The sequence below is a fragment of the Apium graveolens genome, chromosome 10 (assembly GCF_009905375.1).
Source record: "Apium graveolens cultivar Ventura chromosome 10, ASM990537v1, whole genome shotgun sequence".
Classification (NCBI taxonomy): domain Eukaryota; kingdom Viridiplantae; phylum Streptophyta; class Magnoliopsida; order Apiales; family Apiaceae; genus Apium; species Apium graveolens.
Genome location: NC_133656.1, coordinates 126,194,953 through 126,208,973, shown reverse-complemented (window position 1 = coordinate 126,208,973; position 14,021 = coordinate 126,194,953). Strand labels below are relative to the sequence as shown.

General features: G+C 34.1%; 1 protein-coding gene across 1 annotated transcript; it reads left to right on the top strand.

The window, feature by feature from the left end:
• Positions 1-1,444: 1,444 nt before the first annotated feature.
• LOC141690943 (uncharacterized) lies at positions 1,445-2,762 on the top strand. The gene is made up of 4 exons (XM_074495697.1): positions 1,445-1,670; positions 1,755-1,888; positions 1,980-2,059; positions 2,338-2,762. The coding sequence occupies exons 1-4, from the start codon at positions 1,445-1,447 to the stop codon at positions 2,633-2,635; spliced, it is 738 nt and encodes a 245-aa protein (XP_074351798.1). The 3' UTR covers positions 2,636-2,762.
• Positions 2,763-14,021: the final 11,259 nt, after the last annotated feature.

Here is a 14,021-nt window from a genome sequence, read left to right as displayed (position 1 = left end):
TCACAAGTGTAACTCTTACTACTTTTGTTTTCAAGATTTGTGGCCTTATTTATAAATTTGATGATTTGATAGTTAAAGATTTAATTTTTTCTTTATTAATTGCATGGTTTGGATTGAATCTGAATCTTTTTATGAATATTCTTTGTTATGTTTTATAAGTTTTAGTTCTGAGCTAATTAAGTACTTGTAGTCTTTGTGATGTGGGGTTTTAAGTTGCTCGCTGATGCAATTTTCTTTTATTATGTTTATCGGGTGACAGTTTCGGGTTTCGGGATTGAGGAAAGGGGAAGTTAAAATTGAGCATTTTTATGGGTTGGAGAAGACCAGGTTTATTTTGGCACATGGTTCCAGGATTGTGTGTTTAGCACTTACCAATGACGACAAGTTTCTTGCTACTGCCAGTACTAAGGGGACTTTGGTCAGGGTGTATAATACTTTGGATGGTTTGTTGCTTCAAGAGGTATGATATATGTATTCAATTGCTTGTGGAATTTTAATGCTTTCTTAGCTTGTTGGTGTAGTTATCGTATTTTAAGTTCTAGATATTTGCAGCTTAGAATACATCTGTATTTAGTTTTTAAGTGAGAGACCTAATAATTTAGTTGTTGAGTCTTGGTAACATATATATTGATTGTAATTTATAGGATATAATCAACTAGGAGATTAGGTGTGAATTGCAATTCATTTACACTTCGTGGATAACTAGCAACTTATTACTTATTAGGTGGTTGACTAATGTAAAAGATTGGTGATTCTGCTGCCCAACTTGTGAACATCTGATACGAAGAAATTTCAAGCTTAGAAGTTGCTTCTGTTCTGTTTGGTGCTTCCAATTCTTGTTTTTAGTGATTGTTTAATATTGTGAAGTATCATTTTGAGACTTGCATTGATGATAAACTGAAACATAAGCCTAGTTTTTATTACAATTTTGTATAAAGAGTACAAATTGACACTTATTATTTATGGGGATGTAATCATTACATTATTTCTTTAGGTGATTGATTATAAAACTCAGCAGCACAAGCTCTTCCCTTTGTTGGCTTCTGCCTATGCCTTTAGATTTGCTGGTCAATTGTTAAGTTGGTTGTACAAGGATGTGACAGACACCAATGACTTCTCAATGTTGCCAGAAGCTCATGCATGCACCGCAGGGCTCAAGTCTTTGACCACAAGTGCCACAGCAGTAAGTGAATACTTCTAACTTTTGTTGCTAGCTTACTTGGTTAGAAATTTATATTTTTTGTGTTTGTGTGTGCACAACATAAGTCATGGATGAGCTGATGAGCATTATATAGAGAAAAATGTAATATTTCTTGAGTGGTAGTTCTAAGTTCTTAATTAAATTTGTGAGAGACTTACAGTTTTATGGTTGAAATATAAAGTATTTTTGAATTACTTTTTCTTGAGATGTCATATGTGGAAATATATTTAGTTAGACACATTCATGGTTGATCGATTATCTGATCAAGATTTGTTCATGATCAGGTTTATTGATAAACTGAAAGAACCCATTCATGGGAAATGTATTAAACAAATACTAGAGGTACTTTGTCAGGTCTATGCGCTATCTACACTTCACAAGCACCAGAGCGAGCTTTTTTGCAACTTCCAGCATTACACCAAAGCAGGCAGCACTTGCCTTTACTCAATTGAGACATTTGTATTCCCAGGTTTACATAAATTTTATTCATCATCTTGGTTATGCTAGAAGCAAGCCTATTTACCTAATTAATGAAACTATAATTTGTCATCAGGTCCGATCAAATGTTGTTGCACTCGTCGATTCATTCAACCACACGGACCACTATCTTGGTTCAATTCTTGGATTTTAGTGTTTATCTCGTTGATTGAGCTTCATTTTTGTGAATTGTGTGAAATTTTACGCGATGTGTGTAATAACAATGACAAATCTCTTTTTCTTCCATGTTTTTATCCTTGACTCTCATTTTTCGTTTTTTTATAAATTTTTATTTTAACAGGCAAATGTTTATCATGCTACAAGATCTGATGGTCAGGAATTAGCGATCAAAGTGTACAAAACTTCAGTACTTGTGTTTAAGTATGTGTGACAATCCTTTGTCTTGTAATTATTACTTTCATAATACAATTTCTTTCACTATTGCCACACTATGTTCAATTGTCTCGCAGCTTGCTTCTGAGAAAAGTGATACATGCGAGATATGTATTTATGTGCATATGTAGAGATGCATACTCAGTGAAGCACTTTACGTGTTATTCGTATTGCATTTTTCTGTCCAAGCTAGCATCTGAATTAAACAATCAGATTCGCCTTATCAATGCCAGTGTTACTAGTCTTCTGATTCTTGAACATTTCAGGGATAGAGATAGATATGTACAGGGGGATTACCGTTTCAGATATGGATATCGCCGACACAATCCAAGAAAAATGGTTAAGACATGGGCTGAAAAAGAAATGAGAAATCTAATGAGGTATGGTGGTAAACTATTTTCTTCAGTATCTAATGAGGTCCGGTATCGATACAATAGCGTCATCTTGCACTACAGGAAGTCATTTATTCAAAAAAACGCTCAAAGGTACATATGCTTATTATCAGCATATGGGACCAGAGGCTACATGAGCTTTACTAAAGAGTGGGAAGATGCAGAAGAATAAGGGCGTTCCTCAGATGATATTTTACATGCTATTGTCGGTACCAAGTAAAATTCTTTATATAGACAGTAGTAGAATATATGAATGGATATGTGTAGTACTTGATATTTGGATTAGATGAATCTGTTGTACCGGATGTTTGAATATTGATTGTTAGATTTATAGATAACTGGTATTATGCAGCAATTGGTTTCAGTAGTTCATTGATTTTTGGAATCTATATTTTTAAAATGTGCATTAATAAAACAGGTACAAATATCATTAAAATGAAAAATGATGTCTGTCAAAACTTAATACATCAGTTCTAGTGGACCATTAATATCAGTAAAAACCGATGTTAAATACTACATCAAAAAAATCTTAAAACAAAAAACTGATGTTATTAAGTATTATAGATATCAGTTTGTTACAAATAGACATCTGTTATCAATTAAGAACTGATGTCAAAGGTATTGTTAACATCGGTTTTTGATGAAAACTGTTGTTACTGGTACTAGTAACATCAGTTTATTGGTTAAATTGAAAGATTTTGCTTAGCTCACATATATTTAAATTGATAAAAATACCATATTATGATGATATATGAAGATTAGATATGCATGAGAAATTTAATATCAAGATATAGAAATCGGTTTTAAACAAAGAACTGATGTTATAGGCTATATTTAACATCAGTTTAAAACCGATGTTAAATGGTAGGTCTTTAACATCACCCACGAAGACATCGGATTTTTGCATTCATAGACATCGGTTTTTAGCCGATGTCTATTGACGTTTTTCTAGTAGTGTGGTAAAAGAGTGTTGGTTGGTTCTGTTTTTGTGTTTGTCTTTACAGTCTGGGATAGACGTTGTGGATTTTCAACCTCATGACTGTCAATGAAAGAAAGTCATTGGAGACTGAATCTGTAACACAGAATATATGGTAATAGAGAGAAAATGATTTACAATAGTGATTTCAAAAGATTTTACATGACATAAGAAATCACTAATGTAGAAAGAAGTTTGATTTTTTTTTTCAATATGAATGAGTTTTTGATAAAACATTGATCACTTAGGGTAAAGTCTAAGTAATTCTCATTCATGTCAAAAGCTTACAAATATCTGTAACATAATGTTAACAAGATATCATTGACCGATACTTGTCAAGTACTTTAGATACTAATTGTTATGTTGCATTAGCAATATACCACTGCACATACAAAACAATATGATTGTGCCTAGTGATAAGATAGTTATAAATATGACGACTCTACTTATTCATATAAAACTGTAATTGCAGTTAGAGTGCCATACCATGTCCTTGACGATTGCTTGAGCAGTATACTAGTTCATACTAACCTGAAGTGAGATTGTGAAGAAGAGATTGCATAGTCCAATAGATCTGCAGCTGCAAAGTCCATGAACTGTGGTGCACTGACTTCCTCTTTTAACTCACCAACCAGGAGTACACTTGTACACATCTTACTAGAGTACAATTCCAAGTGTAATGTGCAGCAAGTGCCTGATATGTCGTAATATTCTCAAGTCTCATCACTGGTGCTATATGTTAGATACTGCTTCCTGATAATAACCTAGCACAATATACAAAATTTCAATGATAACATTCCCAGCTTGCAAACAGCCATATCCCTCAGATAAACCTTTGCTGTTATCTCCAAAGGTAACCAGGGGCCAGCTTTCTCAATCCACATTTGATAGCAGGGCTCTATCTCCGGTCATATGTCTTGATGATCCACTGTGAAGACTCCACACTACCGGTTACACCTGTTTAATGCCCTGCACTTCAAATGGATTAGACCTTCTTCGGAACCCAAACTTGGTTGGGCCCGGCATACTTGTAGAACTGTCCTTTGTCAGGCAAAACAACATTTTTAATTTTAATTGTCTCAACTTTCTCAATGACTGAACATTTGACCTTGTAAACAGCGTTAACAAATTTCTGTTTAAGCTTAGGCACAAATGTCTCCTTTCTAGCCTTAGAAGGACTAGCAGTCTTAGACCTATCATGCTTCTTGTTATTCACATGCTGACGAGGAGTAGTCTTATCATTAGACACATGCTTACCATTAAAATAAGCATACATCATATTAAAAGCACAAGACATACAATTAGCAACACCACATGCTTTATGAGAGTGATTAACAGCAGGTAATTTATGCATGGTAGACATGGCATTATTGTTATCCAACTCATGTGTGTCTGAGTTAGTCTCAGTTGCTTTCACAACTTTGACTGGAACTTTCGACTCACTTGACTTGGAAACAATCTTCTCATAAGCATGATCCTCAGCACGTATTTCTTCTTGAATAACAGAAGAGGTCGCATCAAATGGTTCAGCAATTGATGCTTTATAGAGGGGTTCATCAACACCCTTAAGCACATGTGGTACTTCCCTCCCTTTAGCACAGACATGAGGAGGGGAGTTTATGCCTAATTCTCCAATAGCAGCATTGTAATCATATCCTATTCCAGATGTTTGATTAACAGCTTGCTTACTGTAGAACTCTTTAGCCTTCGAACAAGAATTGAAGTAGGCTCTAACCTTAGTCTCAAGACCGGTGATCTTGTCTTTGAGAATAGTTTCGAGTTTTCTATAACAGTCAACTCTATTCTCTAGAAAAGATACCTGTTCTTTTAATTTGTCTTGATTAATGTGCACAAGTCTTAATTCATTGACCTCTTTCTCAATGTCTGTGATCTGTAAACTTAACAGTTCATTATCACGATGTGCACAATCTAAGTTACCTCTTAGATGATAAACCATTTCAGCATCAGAAAGTTTTACCTCTATTCTTGATGATGAAGCTTTTCCATCAATAGCCATAAGAGCAAGATTTCCTTCATCTTCATCTTCACTGTCAGTATCATCCCAGCTTCTTCCCTTTGCCAGATAAGCCCTTTCAGAGTTTTTTCTTACTTGCTTTGGCTTCCTACATTCTGTGGCAAAGTGTCCCAACTCATTGCAGTTATAGCATCTAATGGTGCTCCGATCAACCATTCCTGTTTTGTACCCACCACTGCTGGTGTTAGAGGATGAAGATCCACCTTTCTGGAATTTGTTGTAGTTGGACTTGTACTTAAGCTTGGGATTCCTCCTGAATCTGACATGGGAGAATCTCTTGACAATTTGGGCCATTGATTCATCTTCCAATTGCTTCAGCTCTTCCAAGGAATAAAAATCATCACTTGATTGATTTGTAGTAGGAGGATCATATTCTGCTACTAACTCATTTTCCTCACCCTTGGAAAACTGTACCATTCTTTCTAACTGTTGAGATTGTTGTTGTTGTTGACCTTCAGCTACAAGTGCAGTAGATGAGCTGACCATTCAATCCTTCCCGTAGACTTCCTTCTGTTGAATCTGCTCCAACTCATAGGTTTTTAACACTCCATAGAGCCTGTCCAAAGAAATCTCACTCAGATCTCTAGCTTCTCTAATGGCAGTGATTCTATGTTCAAGATGAGCTGGCAGTGTTAAAAGGAACTTTTTGTTGACCTCCCTGATTGAATAATACTTTCCATTGATGTTCAGGTTGTTGATCAACGCATTGTACCTCTCAAACACTTCAGTAATTCCTTCTCCTGGATTTGATTTGAAATGTTCATATTCAGAGGTTAGGATTTCCAACTTGTTCTCCCTAACTTCCTCTGTGCCTTCATTAATCACCTCAATAGTTTCCCACATGTGTTTGGAATTTTTACAGTTCATCACATGTCTGTTCATCAAGGGATCAAGGGAATCAATTAATATTAATTGAAGGCTGGCATCCAAGGAGGCTTCTTCCTTCTCAGCAGGAGTAAAATCTTCAGGCTCTTTTGGATAGGTTCTAGCTTCAGTAGTCACCACACCATCTATTATTACCTCCGGTTCAATAACCATCGGAGTTTTTATACCCTTCTTTAACAAGTTTGAATATTTGGGATTTGCAACTTGTAAAAATAATAGCATCATCTTCTTCCACATGATATAATTCTCTTTATCAAATTGTGGAATTTTAACGGTTCCAACTTTATGTGAAGTCATTATGAATTTTTGAATAAATAAAAATTCAAGGAGTTGAAAAATCACAAAAGTCTAGGATCTTGAATTGTTCGTTAATCAGAAGGCTCTGATACCAATTGTTAGGTCCCAATGTGTTTGTAGAAGGGGGGGGTTGAATACAAACGTTACCAAATAATCGAATAAATGCGGAATAAAAAAAATGTGAAACAAAATTCAAGTTAAATAAAAATATTATTAAACTTGAAAGGTGTTACAACAACTGTATCGATTACAAGGTATTAATCTCAAATCAATTATTACAAATCTAGAATAAATTCGACATGAACTTTTTCTATTTTTGCAATAATTAGAATCAAATGCTAAACGCGATTTGAGATTAAGTTCTAGGGATTTTGATCCGCTAGATTGTTACACAAGAACAAGATAAATAATTCTAGTGGTTTGGATTTAACATTAACAAACTAGAATTTTGATCTTGATGTAAGCAGAGAAAAATAAAATGTTTCAAGGCGGCTGCTTTCTTTTTGTTCTTGGATGTTTTCTGTGTGTTGTTTTTTTTGAATGACTTGGTCTTCTGCTTCTTTTATCAAACAGCCGAATGGAAAATTAATCTGGTATGACAATCTTTTGCTCAGTAAGACTTTCGGTGTGACAATCTTTAGAGCTAGCAAGACAATCAAAATGAACTAGCAAGACTTTCGGTATGACAATCAATTATCATACCGATTGTCATAGTAGTTCAAGCAGATTGTTTTTGCTGAATTAATAAGTGATTTTAATCTAATAATAATTCTGGTAAGACAATCAACTGAATTAGCATGACTTTCGGTATGACTATTGATTGTCATACCGATTGTCATACTAATACAATCAGTTGTCTTTTTGGAATTAAAACAGATTTTAACCAATTAAAAATTCTGAAAATTCTAAATATTAATTCAGAATTAATTAATCAATTAATTTAATTAATCAATAAATTAATCTTTGCAGATATAATTTATTTTCTTAATTAAATTATATGACTTAATTAATTAATAGAGAATTAATACTAATCCTGAGCAGCAACCAATCTTCTGAATATCTTCTGAAAATCATTGAAATTATGAATCAATTCCACCACTTCAATGTTGACACTCGATGTACTGTCTGGTTCATGAGTGACTAACTTCCGTGACGTTTCTTCATGTCTTGACTTTGACACTTTGATTTTCTTCAGATTAAATCCTTGTAATTAATGATACTCTGATGAGATCTCTATCACTTGATTAAATCCACGATCTTGATTTATATCACTGAGGCATGATCAACTTCTTGAACTTCTTCCAGTGAATTAACTCCTCAAGTCTGTAGATGAACCTTGTTTCTGAATCCTTTGACAGATATTACTTTGTGAGATCTCTCTGACGGTCGATCCACTATTTACTTATTACATTCTTATTTGAGTTGAGTTGAATCCTCGAATATACAAATAGGCTATGACATATGACTTACACCTCTGAACTCGCTCCTCTCGAGCTAAGATAGCCTCAACTTCTTTCCCATAAGAAAGATCTTCTCTAATATTATGTAATGTCACGGACCCACACTACTAGCTAGCAGAAATATGCATAATATTAATTAAACTGTAAAGTACTACAAAAAGATAGAATATTAAAGCTACAAACCTTAACCACCATCCCCGGATCCACACGAATGAGTTTGAACAACATCTAACATCTTTTAATATTATAGACCAAAATATCTTGAGTCAAATTATTACCAAATATTAAACCCAAAGTTTATAAAAATTAGGGAACTACTAGTTCCCCACATTCTCCAACATCTGATGGTAGGCATACCTCGAGTCCCCGGAAGTCTTACGTGTTGTTTTCTTGAAATGAACTATCTTCGGGTTTCACCGGAAGGATAACATCAATAACAATATTAATGAGCACAACACTAATCAAGTGAATAATAGTGAATAACAATACATCATATACTCAATAAAATGATAACATAAGATAATCAACAATATGAAATCTCAAATTAAAGATCAAGTTTTTAATAAGTGAATGGAATTGGAAATCTCACGGTGCTATGAGTGATGAGGGGTGATCAGCCCACATCAAAGCTCTTAACCACATAATAAGTTATTCACAACTATTGAGGATCATCGGCATACATTGGCAATATAAAACCATCAGGCTCCCCGCAACTGACGTTTAACAGTGACTGGCGCCTCAGTCTTACCAGAATATACCATCCAATTCCGTTTAATCAATTCATTTTAATTTCAAAGGGTTTTTGTTCAAGGACAAGATAACAAGGGTTGGTATTGTCAAGGTTCAAGTGACAAGTTTTCTAAAATTGAGGGAGTGTTATTAAGATGAGGGTTCCCAAAGAAATAATTCAAATTTATGAGCGGTTTAGGTTTCACATGATAGATTAAGGGACTATTATAGGGTATCCATGAGGGTATAAGGTAATATATGATGAAAAAGGGTCAATTCAAGTATGAAAGCGGTTAACTAAATCAAAGATTTAATCATTAGGTGATGTCAGGAACTATTTAATTCTATTAAAAGTGTAGTCATGCATCCACAAGGTATTTAATCAAAAGAACCAGAATTATAGAGGTAAGTTGAGAGTTCACTTGCCTAGACTACGCTTACTGAGCACTTGTATGGAATTGTCTAAGGGCTCCTTTCCTGGCCTCCTACTTGAACGTATAATAAATAGTATCCTCGTTACAACTCTTGCTAACTACCCTTTCGCGTATAGTATAAATATATATATACATATATACACACAAATATATATATAATTTAATTCTACTAATTACAAGTAATATATGGATCACATAAACCATATAACACCTAGCAAGAAATGGCATGGCAATTTATCACTTAATTAATTGTACATACCTAGACTCTGTTTACGACCTTAGTCACTTAAGCAATTAACCAAATAACATACAAATATTATGAACAATACTCCTAATTCTCCTTTACAGACCTCAACTCAACCTAGATTTAGTAAGGCACACTTGTGCCTCACTTCAAATAACTCACAAATGTAATGCACACTACTTAACTTATCGAATGTACACCTTGGCACCAATTGTGTGCCTTGGCAAAAATATGGATTTCTACCTTGGGCCTTTGATATATTCTGACTCCCATGACTTCTTATGACTTTAAGCTAACTATAGAAATTGGTCTGACATCAAGACCTCACTAAAAAGATACACAAATACAATACACTTCTCTAAAGTTTCCAAAGGCAACTCTAATGGTGACTCTCGGGTGTTTTGGTAGAAATAGGGTATCTCCACCTTGGGCCTTCACTCCAAACCAACTCTCAAAGGTTATTAAGACTCTAAATTGACTCTAAAAGTTAGAATGACTCAAAGAACTCACTCAGGACTCCCTAGGCCTTAAGTGGAAGTTGACTCAAAAATTAATACTCATTTATCTAGTTCATTTATTGATTTTAATGGCTTTTTAAGCCTCCTCAGACTTTATTATACCTATTTAGACCAAGGCCCCATGAAGGCCTAACCTATGACATGATAATAATCAATCAAAAGTCAAGTTTAATCAAATCTGCCCTGTTCTGAGCCGCTCTCGGGTTTGTGTGTATGCACCTAATTAAATTCAAGTTTTAACTGATTCTAGAGCTACTGGACTCAAGTATGAACCAAGTCCCAACTCTCCTGAGCTCAGGCCTATTAAGGCCTTACTAAAACTCATCTAAAATGACCTAAAATTCTAGTACAAAATTATGCCACAAAATCAATCAACAACCGACCAAGGAAAGTCCTAACATACACTAACATCTACTGACTTACAACTTATAAGGTCCATTTTCAATTTATTTTGCATGAAGATCACTTATAAAAACAAGCAAAGTAACACATCACAAGACAAGCCATCACTTGGCATTTAAATGCAAAAATTTGAAGTAAACATGCATGGTAACATCATGAAACCTACTGACCATAAGCTCATATCATCATATATAATCTAAAATAGCATTTTATTAAAGTAATCATGGCATGCAACTCACAAAAATCAATTATCAAGAGGTTAAAAGAACAACTATATTGGCAATATCACATCTTCGAGTTTTTAATGAAAAATTCGAACTACATATCAAAAATAATAACATGATATCTACTGAATATAATCCCTTATCATCATGGAATACTTCTACTAGAAATTTTATAACAAAAAACCATAGCATGCATCTCATATAAGTCTAGTACCAAAGCACAAAATCAACAAGAATGGTTTTTACTTCGAAAACCACTTATAAACCAACATATAAGTGCTAAATCCTACATGTAATTGCTAAATCCTACATGCAAGTGCTAAACTTAATTTTTCTTGAAGTAAAAATGGCATGCAAGAATTTAAACTTGATAAAACAATATTTTTAAAGAATAAGGCTTTCGAAAATAACATGCATGGTCATTTTAATAAAAAACTACCCAAGATCAACACTCTAAACATTCGGCTCTTAAGAAATCAGTGCCAGATATTTATGAACAAGATTATGACATGGAAAAATAGAAGTGTAACACCTCTCCAAGATCACATCTTGCGCATATCTATAAGCCACCATGGTCGAAACCTTGAGTTCACAAGAACTAAGGTCTTAACTTCGGCTTTAAGAACATGCACCCATAAAACTAACCTTAAAATGAAGATAGTCGTCTAGATGATGAAGGTGTTGGCTTGACTAGCTTGAGAAGTGAAAGAAAATGAAAAGAAGTGAAGAAAAATTGCAAGAGTGGGGTGGGGGTGTGCTTCAGCCGAGAGGGAGGTAGGAGAGGAGAGGGTGAGGTGTTTGAGTGGGTGTGAGGTGAAATGAGATCATTTCCTCGATTTTGATACTTTGATTTGATTAAAAGTGGTAGTGGAATGGAAAAATTACACAAGTGTCCCTCTTGCTAGTTGTGACAAAAATTGCATGCAAGGTCAAAGGAGTAAACTAGCAAGTTAGTGGGGTTGGAAGTTACACTCTTAGTCTTGGACTCTATTATAAGCTAAAATGCATGTAAGGTTATACTAATAATCTATTAATTAATAAAAGTATAATTAAAAAGATTGGATTTTAGTAAATAACATACAACTACATAAATCAAAAAATTAATAACATAAATACTATGGGCTTTTAGAAATTTTATAAAGTTGTTTTCAAAAATATTGAACAAGAATATATTCTTAAAAGAATTTTCTAAAATTAATACTCTAATATATAAGCCAAATAAAAATATGATTAACAAGTCTAAGCTACAGAAGAAAATGTAAGCAATTTGATTCTAAGCCGCTATTATACAAATTATCATTTTTTGTCAAATTACAACTTTTATTATCCAATCGTGATAAACTTAAACATTAATTAATTTTGTAATGAATTTTTCTTGCGTACTTAAATAATCTAACAATGTTCGAAATGCCACACATCGAAGAATGTATACGAACGCATTGAATTCACATAATTTCTGACATCTATTACATGAAAAATTATATAGTGCACAAAATGGAATATTATATTACATTCATATCAAATATTTATAGGCGTTACATGTAATGGATAATGACTATGTGTAATGGATGATATTTTTAGCCCCTCAAAAAAGATATGTGAAACACATTATGCAGATGAGATAGTTGTGGCAGAGATGCAAATTTAAAAGACATTTCCTCCACTTTCTCCATAACATCAAAAGGTCCAACATACCTCAGACTAAGCTTCCCCCTCATACCAAAATATTTCACACCCTTACAAGGCGATACCATCAAAAACACATGATCACCTGGTTCAAATCCACCAAACTTCTTGTGATGGTCCGCATTACTCTTTTGATGTGATCAAGTATCCTTTAAACTTGCTTTAATTTTGTCCACCTTCTAATTAGTGATTCTAACTAACTCTGGTCCTTTAATGACTCTCACACCAACCTCATCCCAACAAGATGGAGCCCTACACCTGCTACCATAGAAAGCCTCAAATGGTGGCATACCAATAAAGTGCCAACTATTATTGGATGTAAACTCAACCAAATACAAATACTTATCCCAATCACCTGTCCACTGTAAAGAACAAGCCCTCTACATATCTTACAATGTCTGAATCATCCTCTCTGATTGTCTATCGGTCTATGGATGATAAGCTGTACTAAAATTAAGCCTTGTACCCCAAGCTTATTGGAAACCTTTCAAAACACGATATAAATCTCGTATCCCTGTTAGAAACTATCGACATAGGCACACCATAAAGTCTAACAATATCACACTGGACAATCTCTGCCAACTCCTGAAGATGAGTAGTCTCTTTAATAGATAAGAAGTGAGCGGACTTAGTAAGTGTTTCAACCACCGCCTATATGACATCATTCTTCTTGAAAGTTCTCGTCCAATGAGTCACAAAATCCATAGTAATGTTTTTCCACTTCCAAACCAGAATATCTAACTACTGTAACAATCCACTAGGCCTTTAATGGTCTATCTTCACTTGTTGACATGTAAGACATTTCCCCACAAATTCAACTATATCTCCCTTCATTCCACTCCACCAGAAATGCTTCTTCAAATCCTCATACATCTTGGTGGAACCTGGATGAATATAGAATGAGGAACTATAAGCCAACTTTGAAATTTCCTTGTGAATTATAGGGTCGGCGGGCATACACAATTTATTACCCAACCATCACGCCCTCATCATCAATAGAAAAATGTTTTTGCTTCCCACCTGCCACCTCAGATCTAATAACTTTCAAACATATATCACTCTTCTGAGCTTCCTTAACTTTTGAAACAAGATTTGATGCCACTTTCAAACTTGCAATGCTACTTCCTGACCCTTTAAAATACAACTCCTTATTATTAAATAAAATAAACAAGTATTGTTTATTTAATCAAAATGAAAACCTTTCTTGTCCTGACAAGAACTTGATTTAATGAATCTGTTAAAGGCAGGCACATAATAACAATTTATCAAGTTCTCAATTTCACCTAATGGGCAAAGTTAGGTATCGAGTTTTTCAACTAAAGCGATAACTTTTGGTCAAATTCTAACCTGATACCTGAAACTTGACCATTGCTAGTCTTCTTCTTCAGATCTTCTAAACAAGCTTGAAAATTTAACTTCCAATCATTAAGTTATTTCCACATAAATGATAATCATCTCTTTTGGCAACATCACTATCAGGCTTCAAAAACCCTTTGGGATTGGACTTTGGTTTGGCACCGAATAAGATCAAATCTTCACCTTGTATGTGTACTTTCCTTACCCATTTACATTCCATGTGTACATCATCAATATGGATGTAATTCATACCTTTACGAAGTTATTTTCAGCAGTTCTAAACATGCTTAACAACTCAGTGAGTGTTCTTTC